Genomic DNA, 13,495 nt, shown 5'->3' with positions numbered 1-13,495 from the left:
TCTTTCCCTTCCCTGAAAGCTACCTTAGCCTCACCCCTTTTCCTGGTTCCTTCTGTCCTTTCCATCCACCAGTCAATGTATCATCTGTATGCCTGTCTTCAATTTTCACTCCTCTCCCCTTGGCAGTCTTTCCTTGGAAAAAATCTAGCCCATTTGTAGGGTAGGCTAAATTGTGTGGAATAAGCCAGGTGGGGCCAGTTGCACAGTGGGAAACCTGCAAGGACTTGCAAGGAGTACCCTATTTGCACATGTATCACCTTCTCCACACTGTTTCTTCTTTCCTGGTCCTGGCAACTGCCAAATCCTCTCCTGTCTTGGAAATTCCCCCCACCCTTGATGCTATGTACAGTGTGCTGCTATCACCTGGAAGTAACGTCAGCACATCAGTGACATTGGTGGGTGACACTGTGCTTTTTGGGCAAAATTCTATGATTTGAGGCTGTTTTTACCATAGAGTTTTGCCCAAGAAACAGAGTGTCATCCCTGCTGTCACCAGTGCGCTGATGTCACTTCCAGGTGACATCACCATGTTGCTCGACATTCCCACCCACCCCGGGACGCCCTTCAACCTCCCCTGTTGGCACAACGAAGGGATCTGAGAACCATATCCCCAGCCCCTCTGTCCCTATCCCCCAAAGAAGGGATTGAGAGAGGAAGAGGCACTACCTGACCCTTCCTTGCCCTTCTGTAGGGGAGAGGGAGGAAAGAAGAGGCAGCTTGCCTAAACAATTAGCTGGGAACTGCTGTCTTTGCTTTGCAAGAGGTTTGAGCATTTTGGGTTCAGCCCTTCTGTCACACAGCTGACCTGGCCCAGGTGAAGAAGGAAGACCATCAACCCACTAGAATAATCCTGGTGCTCTTAATGGCCAATCCACACCTTTCTGTGAGGAAAATTAGGCTGAGAATGTAGAATTAGCCCATGGTCACCCAATGAGTTTCCATGGTTGAATGGCAATTCAAGATCCTTGTCTGAAACTGTAACCCAGAGGGGTCAAACTCATTTGTTACAAGGGCTGGATCTGACATAAATGTCACTTTGTCAGGCCGAGCCATGTGTGCCATAAAATATAATGCCAGGTATGGGAGGTATAAACTTTATAAAGGACACAGGCAAACCCAATTAATAATATTATTTTTTACTCAAAATACAAACATGTTTAAAACATTAACACTCAGTAAAGTATTTCCCTGATGCCCACCCTCCCACTTCCACGCCCATTACTCATAGCACTGGGACAGTATACAGGGACATAATGCACAGCCTCGGTCATCTGGCAATAAAGGCAATGACCAGTTTCTCACGGGCTGATTCCAGCCCATGGGCCGTATGTTTGACACACCACTGTACCACACTGGTTTTTACAAGGTGGTTGCTGTTGAACAGTAACAGACAGCCAGGCATAGAAGTTGGAAGTTGGGTGGTAGCAAGTTACCTAATGAGTCCTCCCTCAAAGGCCAAGATTTATGTAAACTCAGATTTGGCTGGGTTGAGAATTAGATGTATTGATGATGATGACTCATGATGATATATAAATAAATAAACTAAAGCCTCATTTGAGAGCAAGCATACCTATGAGCTAAGCCATTAATCTTAGTAGGTTGAAGATTGTCAAATAGAGTCTATTGTAATTTGGTAAACACAGTAAAATGAAGTCTCCTTTGGATTCTATTCTATTAATTCTTTATTCTTGTTTGCAAGTTCTGATGTAATTTGGGAAACAAAACCCAAGAAAAAGTTAAGATGGAAGCCTCTGAGTGTGAAGCAAACTGACAAGCTGGAGAAAGAATTTAATGACTACTGTGGCCACTCACCAACGGAAAATAAAATAATCGAGTTGGATAATAATGTTCCGGTAATTCCAAGAAAACATTTTTAAAAATTAAATTGTAACATGCACTTTAATTTTACAGGTTAATCTCTTTTACTAGAGAGGTGCAGATGATGTTTTGGCTATCATCTGTCTTTTTCTTGCACTCCTCCCTGTTCTCTGCTGTGTGTTATCCCTGGCTCTTGTACCACAGCAAATGCTTACAGCCCAAGCAGTTAGCTGCCCTGAGCCCATCCGCGGGGAGGGTGGGATAGAAATGTAATAAATGAAAAAGTTGAACAATAAATAAATGAAAAAGTTGTACAATAAAGAAGACAAAGACTTTTTTGAAGAGTGGAAAGATTTTAAAGAATATTTAGAAAGAAACTGGGACGTTAAAAACACTATATTGTATTTAGAAAATTATTAGAGTTGAAATTTAGAAATTTTTGAAATGTAAGAGAGATAATTACCTTGAAATATAAATATGTTTGGGGGTAGGGGGAAGCATTGCGGGAAGCCAACCAAAGGGGGGAGGGAGGTAATGTGTGAAATGGATATGAAGAGGGAATGTTTTTAAATGTTGAACATGTAAATCCAAAATAAAAGTTTTTTTGGGGGAAAAAAGAAATGTAATAATAATTTTTTTAAAATGATCAGAAGTAAGTCCCACTGTAACTGTTCATAGGATTATAACCTTTGCCCCCCCCCCGGGTGGGAAAAGGACAAGCCATGCTATGTGACCTCTTCCTATTTCAAAAAAATCCCAGATCTGAATACTTTGCTGGTATTAGGATGTGGGTTTTTTTTTTTTGAAATCCCAAATTTTTGGGGGGTCCAATAGACACAAACCAAAAGGGGGGATTGCTCACCTCTATACTCCACTGAGGTCCCTGACCCCCCACCCCAGGTTCCACTCCCAGATCTCCAAGAATTCCCCAGCCCAGAGCTGGCAACCTTATCCCTCACCCCCTTTTTTTAACTTAGCAATTCAAGCTATCTTTGGAAACAAGCTTATATCAAATTTATCAGAATTTTAAATGGTTATTTGTTCCCCAGTTTTCCTTTATCTATCAAAGTTTCCATTTAAATAAAAAGATGTTCCATGTGTAAAAATTAAGATAATCGCCAATTATTTCCAAAAGTGACAAGGTGGAACACTTACTTATCAATTATGCTTCTTTGATGTATTTAACAGTGGGCTTGCATGCTGATTTTCAGCAGGCCTGTAGCTACAGTGGGGCTATTTGAGTCTCCGCCCCCGCTCTTAAAGGCACAGCCCCACAAGAATTTATCCGTTGTTTTTTTTTTTTTTTTTTTAAATTTTTTTAAACATTTTTTAAAGGGGCACTCTTCTGCATCACACTGAACCACACACCAATAACACAGGAGATTGCCAGGTCCACCCTCCGTCCTGCCTTCCCGGCTTTCGCCATGCCTGACCATTTGTTTTTAAAAACTGAAGCTCCACCACACACAGGAGATCTCCAGGTCCACCCTCCATCCTCTGCCCTCCTCACCTCCAATTGGGAAGTTTCCAGTCATTGTTTAAAAACATTTTAACATTCTTTTAAAGGTTCACACTCCCAACCAAGAGCCTCTTGCTTGGCCAGTTCTTTCTAGCTGCACCCCAAAAGCAAGGATCCCACCTCCTTTCCCCACCCCTTGTCTTTCCACCACTTCTGGGGCTCAGCTCCTGCACACTCAGCGTGGAGCAGCAGCAGCAGGAAAGCAGGGGGAGTGGGAGCTTGTCAACTCAATAGCGCTCCTGCTTCCAACATGGTCATGCGAGCCCAGCTGGGTAAGGACAGAGGGAAGGGGGCTGGCGAGGGCTCCCCTTCTTAAGCTGCCCTGCTGGCTCCCCTGGAGACTGAACCTGGCAGCAGACAGGGAAGGGAGAAGAAGGAGGAGGAGGAGGAGGAGGAAGAGATTGGATTTATACCCCACCCTTCACTACTCGAAGGAGTAGGCTTACAATCTCCTTTCCCTTCCTCTCCCCACAACAGGCACCCTGTGAGGTAGTTGGGGATGAGAGCTCTTTTGAGAACTGCTCTTGATAGAACAGCTCTGAAAGAACTTGTGACTGACCTAAGGTCACATCAGCATCTGCACGTAGAGGAGTGGGGAATCAAACCTGGTTCTCCCAGATTAGATTAGAGTCCGTGCTCCTAACCACTACACCAAACTGGCTCTCAGGTAGGGTCAGGTAGGCCAGTACCCTACTGGGGGATCAGGTGCTGCCTTCCCTCTCAAATAGGGTCGGGTAGGCCAGTACCCTACTGAGGGATCAGGCAATACCATGCTGCCTTCCCTTCCAGGGGACTGATAGGGGGACAATAAGATATCAGCTAATCTTGGCTGCTTCTGTGACAGTAAATGACAGAAAAATAATGGCAGCCTGACCAGAAAAGGAATTGCCCCACAAGCCAAAGGATCCTGGCTACAGGCCTGGGTTTCAGTTCATTCCAAAATGACTCTTGAATATGGGAAGATTTGGTGCCGTCTCTAGGGAGGCAGTCCTCAGATTCTGAGAGACACAAATGCAGCACTCCTCCTACTGACTTTATTTAGAAATGCTACTTGTTTTTTAAACTCAATTAAGTTATGCAAAAACGTGGATGTTTTTTGTAAAATGCATTGTATATTTACAGAATCACCATTCATATCACTGGTTGTACAATAAGGTGATACTACTCTTTAATAACCAACCTATTTTTAAAGGTTTCCATCATTATCATTACTGCTTCCAGGGGTCATTTCGTAGAAAAAGAGCTAGGGGAACTCATTAGCATAAGTCATTAGCATATGCCACACCCCCTGAAATCAGGGGGCCGGCGGTGGACCTGCAAGGCCGGCGGGAGTGCAAGGAAGCCCCGCGAAGGCCCTCCCTGACTCCAGGCAGGCAGGGGTGGGGGGAGGCAGGGAGGAAGCAACTTACCTACCCTCTTCTCCTGCCTCCTCCTGGCTGAATGAGGGCCGGAAGCGGGGCAGCCGCACGCAGGGGGCGGGGCTTCGTCATGTGCCCCGCCCCCCGTACCTCACCCGGGGGAACTGCGATCCCCCGCGATCCCCCCCGAAATGACCTCTGGCTGTGGGTATGAGTTAGCTAAAGTTAGGCAGTCTTGAGACAAATTGATTTCAAGTGGAAGGTTAAATACAAGCTTAAATGTCTCCTAATGAAATCAAAGGGACTTAAAGGTGTTTGTATTTGGCTGAATTGTTCCCTGTGTTTTATTTGAAATATTTTTCAGCATTAAGATGAGGACCTTTCTTTTTAATATGTCAGGTCTGTTTGACTCCTACTGGTAATAATATGAAAATACTCCAGCCAAATGAAATCCCTCTGAGAAGAAGTTTTTTACCAGCATTGAAAGTTCAGTACAGTACATCTGAACATCAGTCATCCTTTAGAGTCCAGATTTATAGGATTCAGGTATGTTTGAGAAGTTGCCAACGAGTGTTCAAAAACCTTTGGGATGACACCAGATCAAGGCAAGAGCTATAATATACAGCCTTTTTTTAAAAAAAATGTGCATTTAATTTAATCTTTAAACTATAATTTTGAATTTTTCTTGACAATATAATGCTTCAGTAATTGCATTACTCTGAAGCATTTTTAAAATCATTATCTTATTATCAAATGATAAAAACAATATTTTTATGATTGGTGTAATGAATTAATTAAAGAAATGTGCTGAGACCCAAAGTTCAGGATGCAATCTTTATTAAATAGAAAAGCTAATAGGAGTTTAGATGCTAAGCAAAATATTTTACAAGATTTATTTTTCTTTTGAAGTTATAATTTGTTAAGCAGAAATACCTGTAATTTAGGACATTTGTGAAATCTTTAATACAAAAGCATTTGCAAATGAACATCTAACATGCACCATCTTATACTGTTATTGCCCCTATCAGATACAAAACCAGATTCCTGGAGCCATATTTCCCTTTGTGTTTTATCCTATTAAACCTCCCAAGTCCATCACTTTGGATTCAGGTTTGTTAATAACATTTAATGCATTATGTTTTCTATGCATTTTTAAATCATTTAGACAAAACAAAATAAAGATCCTCTGTTTAAATAATCATTCATAATTAGATTAGGAAGGAAATTGGATTTAGTCAGTAGGTTTGGGTCTTGATTTCTAAATATTCTGGAACATGGCTTTTCTGGAAATATATTGGATAAACAGATGACTTTTTTGTTTCACTTGAATACACTGTTCGTCCGAAAATGAATAGTTGGATTTCAGCCTCCTCCTGAAGTGTAGTAATCTGTAGTCGTCATCTGTGAATGTTGTCTGACTGGGTCAGCCTTTTGTCTTTCCTCAGGAACTGCCCTAACTAAAAACACCCGAGCTTTCCTCCAGCCGGTTAGGTTTAGGTCACATCTGTAGACAGTAAGTTTTTGAAACAAGAGTGCTGTGCCCAGGCTGGGTTGGGAGCAGCAAAGAGTTCAGTTTTACAAGCTAGTGTCTTTAGGGAAGCTTAAATGATTCAGCTGAAGTTAAGCAGTCTTGAGACAGATTTTTTTCAAGAGGAAGGTTAAGCACAAGCTTAAACGTATCATATTGAAATCAAAGGATTTAACGTCATTAGTGGTTGCTTGAATTGTTCTTTGTGTTTTATTTGAAATATTTTTGGCAGAGTAAAATTGGAATCTGAAACTAATTTATATGTTGGACAGACAGCACCTGTGACTTCCCTAAATGTCCAATCAATGCACATCTGCTAAATTCAATTGTGAAGGTATTTTTGGAAGTGCGCTTAATCATTTTAGTTGTTAGCTTCATTTCCTCCCATATGCCTCTACCCCCTTGGACCTTTGGTTTGTCAGACCTTTCCATTATATCCTTTGCAAATGATTATGGTTTTATATACTGTAACTTATGTTTCAAGAGAAGTTATATTCTGCATTTGTATTAATTCTGTTTATCTGGAATTTGTATAGAGCCCAAGCCATTTACTGATGTCAGTATTGTTATGAGAACTGCAGGACATTCTCAAATATCTCGTATAAAGTAGGTACATATTCTTTTCCTATTATTGCATTATTTTTAAGGACCCAATACTAAGCTTGCTCATTTGGAAGTAAAGCATATTGAAATCAGTGGTACTTTTAAAAAAAGTGGTTAAGATCATGCTGTAAATAAAAGAAAGTCAAATGGCCACTTCCAACATTTGAGTCTAGAGGGATTCAAATTTGATACTGGGCTTGCATCATACTTCCAAGTTATGTGTTTTGACTGACTATCCTCTGAGACTGGTAAAAGCATGATTCATTGATGAAACAGATTTATATCTAATAATGAAGTGATAATTACATGCAGTATTGGAAGCTGCATTAACAGAATCATTTGCCAAATAATTAATCTTAATGCTGAGTAATGCATTTTAAGAAGTTTTTTGCCATAAAGCCAAGTAACTGAAAGGGGAATTTTACTATGGGGTTGAAAATATTGTTGTTACGCTGCCTTTGTAATGGGAAGAAGACAAAACTCTGGGGGCTGATCTGGTCCTTCGTCTACAGCAATTTCTGGTACAAAGTATTTTCTAATGCCAGCAAAAGCCATTGCACATTTTGGATGAGTAAACTGGAAACACAGTTCCATTCTCAGAATGCCTTGATTTCCTTTAACATATACCCTATGTTGACTACATAGGCATGTCTTAACATTGTCTTTAGTTAGTAAACATTTTTTTTAATTTAGCTTTTTTAATGGCATTTTCTATATTTGATATTTTTGACTATTTTGACTTATTACAAAATAGATTACTCCGACATCATAGTTTTGTGCTCTTTTTGCAGGTATTTTAAGGTCCTGATTCAAGAGATGGATCTCAGATTGGATCTTGGGTTTCTTTATGCACTGGCTGATTTTTTTACATTTTCTGATGAAGTACCCAAAGACCAAGAGGTAGGAACCCTTGATACCTGAAACATATTTTCAAAAGTGTAAAAATGCCTTTATTATATTTCTTTAAACACTATATTAATTATTCAGTAGCAAGGGATGGTTAAATTAAAGTGTGGAATAGTTGCTCCAGAATATATAAAACAAGACTGTGAAAATGTTTTAAATTCATTAAATAAAAAACAGGACATAAGATATGTATGTTTCTTCACATCATAATTACATTGCAATCCTAAGAACTGTTTCCTGGGAGTATGCTCCATTGAATAGATTTGAACAGTCAAGATTCCTTCCTTAGAAATGTAAAATTTCCAGAAATTTTGAAGCCATGGAGGACACATTTCCCCCCTAGAAAAAAATAGACATTTTTGGTAATTAAAGTGTACATAGTACTTACTTTCCTATTAAAACAAACTTATTCTGCATCTTAAACATCTTTGAGAGAGAGCGGCAAAATTCTACAACTTATGCTGTCTTTTAATTTTTAGGGAAAAATAAAAGTTGATATTAGAAAACTAATTTTGTAGTAAAGAAAAGCAAGTTTGTTATGTATACAAAAACAGTCTCATGAAGTCCCTGCCTATAATATACTTCCTTCCCATACCAAGATTGCCTTGTTTTCCTTATTTGAATGTTTCCCCTATGGTTGCCAACCTCCAGGTGGGCCCAAATTTTAATATAAAGTACTCAGAACAAATTTTCCATAAACAACAAGTAGAAATTCACTGGTAAAGCTGATCACAGGTAGAAATTCACAGGTGGAGTTTTTCCACAAACAATTTGTAATAAAGTCAAACTGTAAGGATGTAGTAGTGTCTCAGCCAGCTGACTCAATAGAACCCCAGTTCTAAATCCATTTCAATAATCCCCCCCCCGAATCATGCTGGATTTAACATTTCAAAGATACATGTAGACATCCATAAAGCATATTACAGCAATCCTCAGTGATTCCCAATGCAGAATCTATCATTTCTTGGAACCTCCCTTCAAAATTCTGAAGCATTTCACCATTTTCATTAGAGGGAAATGTTGAACCCAGCATGATTCTTGAAGAAAAACAATTATTGAAACAGATTTAGAACTGAGGGTCCATCGAGTCAGCTGGCTGAGACACTACTACATCCTTACAGTTCAAGGACTTTTTTGAATGTATTACGAATTGTTTGTGGAAAAACTCCATCTGAATTTCTACCTGTAATCAACTTTACCAGTGAATTTCTACCTGTTGTTTATGGAAAATTTGTTCTGAGTACTTTATATGTCTATTATTAAATTCATTGATTATTGGTCTCCAACAGCTAATTGAAAAATATGCTGACAAAAGCCCTACTTCTTTGTAGGCTGAAGGCTGCTTTCAATTCAATCTCAAGACAAAGATTATGGCAAAATCTTGAACGTTCCACCATAAATAAAAGATTGCTATATCTTGTTCGCGCCCTGCATGAGGAGTCATACCTCAGAGTGAGATATAATTCGCAGGGCTCACTCACTAACCCAATAAGAACTTTTGAGGGAGTTAGGCAGGGTTGCCTTCTGGCCCCTATATTATTCAACTACTATATTAGTGATATGGTGAAACACATGACAGACTTTAAATTCCACCTGCCAAAACTTGCCTCACGCCATCTACTGATTCTGCTATATGCAGATGATGCAGCCTTGTTATCTAGAACACCGCTAGGATTATGAAGGGCATTAGATTGCTTCATAACATACTGCAAGAAAGAACACTTGGTGATAAACTACGATAAAACAAAAGTGATGGCATTTGGTAGACATCCCAAGAAGTATCTGTGGATAATGAAAGGTAACAAAATTGAGCAAGTAAACAAATTTGTTTACTTGGGCATGGCCATTCAAGAATCGGGAGCTAACTCAGCACACTGTAATATGATGGTGGAAAAAGCTGAGAAAACAGTACACGCTATCCTGAGATTCTATCGATCTAAGGGAGGTCTGTACGTTCCAGCAGCTTTGAAGTTGTTTCAAACTAAAGTATTAGCGCAGCTCCTGTATTACTTGGGTATTTCTACCACTAATTTATGTGCGCTTGAGAAGGTTCAATCCAAATTCATTCGCAAGGTCTTACAGGTTCCCCCGCGGGTGCCAAATGCCTTTTTACGCCTAGAAACTGGTCTAATGAGAATAGAAGCCAGAGTATTATTATTCTCTGCATATCAATAGCTCAGGATCAATTCAAATACAAAAGGACTTCTCCCCCTAATAAATAAAGATTCTTATCAGCCAAGGTGGATCCGAAGGACCAAGACTAATTTAGAAAAAATGGGACTCTCGCCTGGGGATTTATTGGCACAAAATAGTATACAGGTGAGAAGTATAATTAAACAAAGGATCTAGAGCGCCAAGGGGATTTAAATTGAGCTCCTTCCTTCTCAGCCCACAATGATTCCAGATATGTAATGAATATGGCTAAATACCTGACTTATCTGGATGTGCCATCCTACAGAAGAGCTCTTACCTTGGCTCATTGTGCAGCTATTCCTTCTAAGGCCCTAGAGGGGAAATATAGAAAGATACTGTAATGATTCCTTGTTTTTGTGGGTGTGTGTCTCTTTAAAAGTTTGGTTGCATGGCTGTGGTAAGTAAGCTGACAGCTGAGGTAGTTCAGTGAGAAACAGAAGGAAAGCTGAGTGTATAGGAAAAAGTAAATGAAAGTTTAATTGAAGACAAGTTATAGGAAAGGCTGTATGTCCTGATAAACTGGAGAGAAACAGTGAACATATATGACCTTGAATTAAACAAGTCTTACAAAGTTACCTGAAAAATCCCTGTCAGTGAGGAATAAGATTGTGTGATACCAAAGCAATTGTTCATCATCTATACATTACTAGTTACATTGTACAACCCTCTTATTTAGTAGTTATTTCAATAAATCCTCTTTCATCCAAGTTTATACCAGCTCTGAATGAAATACTTCCCAGGACCACATAGATCCCTGTAAGCCTTGAACTCGGTCTACCAAATTAAAAAGAGCAACAGTAAAAGCATAAAGGTTTGGAAATCCTTAAAATTTCCTGGTGACAGCCGTATATACCCAGTAAAACAAAATAAAGAACACTTTTAAAGTGAAACCAGACCTCCAGAATAAGGAGGTTGTCAGATACCATATGAAGACAGGTGCTGCCCATGTTCTATGGGAGAAGTGGAATCAATGCTCCACATGTTCTTCCGCTGCCCTTTTCATCAAGCTTACAGGGACAAGCTTTTCACCCCCCTCTTAGATAGACCAGCACTTGATGCAGATAGTGCCAATCTTGAGAGACTTTTGATAGAGGAAAATCAGCAAATCTCTAGACAAATAGCTAAATTCTGCTCACATCTGGTAACATTCCACAATAAAGCAGATCAATCATAACCCTTATCTACTTTCCACACAACTCATAACTAGTTCAGTTGTAGATATATTTTTTTATACAATCGATTTTTAAACTTTAATGATTTTAAGGTGAAAGCAAATTTGAGCTGAAAGCAAATTTGTTTGTACATGATGAATATGTATTTCTTTGATCAATGGTCTTGGACTGTAAATAAACATTGATTGGTGTTAAAATTTGGGCACATGCACTTTTTTCTTGTTTTCATATATTGCTGTGCCACTGCCTTTCATCTTGTATCTTGAACCTCCAGGTGGAGCCTGGTGGTGTTCTGGAATTACATATGGATCTCCAGGCACTTTATAGCATATTAACTGCTGCCAACATAATTCACTTTTAAATGATAAAAGATCCTTTAAATATGTTCCATATGAATACAGTGTAAATAAGAGTTCATTATCTAATGATCTAGTTCAGGGGTGGCCAAACTGCAGCTCAGGAGCCACATGCGGCTCTTCCACACAGTCTAATTTAATGTTAATAAAAATCAAATTTGCATATTTTTCAATAAAAATGTTTGTGTAATATTTGTTCATGTCTTGCTGCTCTCAAACATCTGACATTTATTCTGTGTGGCTGTTATGTTAAGCAAGTTTGACCACCCCTGATCTAGTTTCTTAACTTTTTCATGCTATACAGTTTGAGTCAGTAAACTATTTCATTAATTATATTTAAAAAAAAGTTCATAGGAATTCAGAAAAAAATGAGGAAAAAAGCTCTCATCAAGGGAGTTTTTACAAATGTGTCCAGTTTTTTTCCTGGGCCTTCACATCTCTAATCAGGACAGAACATCCTTCAAATTAAGTAGAATATACTATAAATAAGATTGAGTTTCTAGTTGCCACAAATTACATTAGCTGTTTCTTGTTTAATAAAATATTCACAGATAGAACTTTTCAAAAAAGATGTAGAAGCTGTACAGGAAGAATTGAAGAATATATCGTCAACTGATACATCGCAAATCAGCTTGTATGAATATTTTCATATTTCTCCAATCAAGGTATGTTCATGTCATAATGTAATATTTGGATATTGAAGAATACAGACAAGAACAAGCTTGAATTTTAATGAGTTTATGTTGGATATTTATATGTATAGTCCTCCACTCCCCAGCACCTCCAAAATGAGTAGCAGATATCTGCTAAAATTCTAACAGTTGGGTTAATTTTTTTATGCAGGGCAAGAAAAGAAGCGTGAAAGGTCCAGTCTGCTACTTAGCAAAAGGTTTTCAGGAAGGGGTCATGTGTCTGTGGTAGAGCAGTTGTAAACAGCCGTAATGGCCAATGCAAAATCCAGAATAAAAAATAAAATCCATGTAATATCTTTTATTCAGATTAAACAACATGACACAAAACACTGTGCAAGCTTTTAAGCTCACCAGAAATCTTCATCAGGCCAAATGTTACAAAATAAAAAGAACTTGTTTAAAGGGGGGGGGGACATTTTTTTCTGGTCAAGACCTTGAGGCCTGATCTTGTCAGCATGTGGTAGATCCTGACAGTATTTTATTGCTGGTGGTGTTAGATTACAGCACTTGCAATCTATTTCAGTGACACAAGGAGAGCAGCTCTGACCACTGGTAGTGTTTGGGATGGGAAGGAGCCCAAGCAGCCACAGGCTCCCTCCCAACATAAACACTGCAGGTGCTCAGTTGCCCCCAAATAATTTGTTGGGGGAGGGGGGGTTGCTGGGACATGGAAGCCTGCTTTACATACCTGGGATTCCTCTCAGCACAAACCTCAGATAATTTGCCACCAGTTGCCCCCAGATAATTTGTCAGGAGAAGGAGACTGCTGGGACATGAAGCTTCTTCCCAGCACCTACCCTCTTCTTTCCCTCCTGACAGCTAGGAGGATGAAGTGAAAGAAAGGGAGGGGGAGCAGTGGCAGCAGCAGCAGCCCAAACACTGCAGTTCTCAGTGCCCTCAGTTCATTGTCTGCCCTCCTATTTTCCTTGTAGCAGGAAGGAGGAGGCAGCATGGTAAGGGGAGGCCAACAACAGCCCAGATATCACCCACACGTATACAGATTTTTTTACTTTTTCCCTTTCTGACATCTCCTCTGCCATTGCCCCAGGATTTTACCCTCTCTGTCTTCTTCCTCTCCAGCATCTCTGTCACCCACACCAATCACAGCATCCTGCGTTCTGTTTCCTGTCTATTGTCTGTACAATTTTAGACAAAGTTTCTCTGTTTTGGGAGTTTTTGAACCTCCTTCCCATTTTTTGTTTTGTTTTTATATTTACTGCAAATGTGGGAATTTTCTCCATTTTTGTAGAATGCCTTCTGTGTACATGGTCCTAATATTTGAATTTAATGAACTGCATTTGGAGCCATGTTGAGAGTTGGATATAATGATATAAGCAATATGGAATAACA

The 13,495-nt window shown here is 39.4% G+C and overlaps 1 protein-coding gene across 1 annotated transcript in view; it reads left to right on the top strand.

Moving 5' to 3' along the window:
- The window catches only part of VPS13A (vacuolar protein sorting 13 homolog A (S. cerevisiae)), a gene marked incomplete at its 5' end in the record, with an annotated part of 218,593 nt that overhangs the window by 156,425 nt on the left and 48,673 nt on the right, over positions 1 to 13,495 (top strand). Inside the window, 6 exons of the mRNA XM_015412948.1 lie at positions 1,700 to 1,853; positions 5,095 to 5,241; positions 5,724 to 5,805; positions 6,760 to 6,829; positions 7,618 to 7,726; positions 12,005 to 12,118. Coding sequence (XP_015268434.1) covers positions 1,700 to 1,853; positions 5,095 to 5,241; positions 5,724 to 5,805; positions 6,760 to 6,829; positions 7,618 to 7,726; positions 12,005 to 12,118 — 676 coding nt within the window. The remainder of the gene's footprint in view (positions 1 to 1,699; positions 1,854 to 5,094; positions 5,242 to 5,723; positions 5,806 to 6,759; positions 6,830 to 7,617; positions 7,727 to 12,004; positions 12,119 to 13,495) is intronic.

Source organism: Gekko japonicus, unplaced genomic scaffold (genome assembly GCF_001447785.1).
Source record: "Gekko japonicus isolate JY-2015 unplaced genomic scaffold, Gekko_japonicus_V1.1 scaffold1971, whole genome shotgun sequence".
NCBI lineage: Eukaryota > Metazoa > Chordata > Lepidosauria > Squamata > Gekkonidae > Gekko > Gekko japonicus.
Note: the sequence above shows the minus strand (reverse complement) of the source record. Positions and strands in the feature narration are given on the sequence as shown.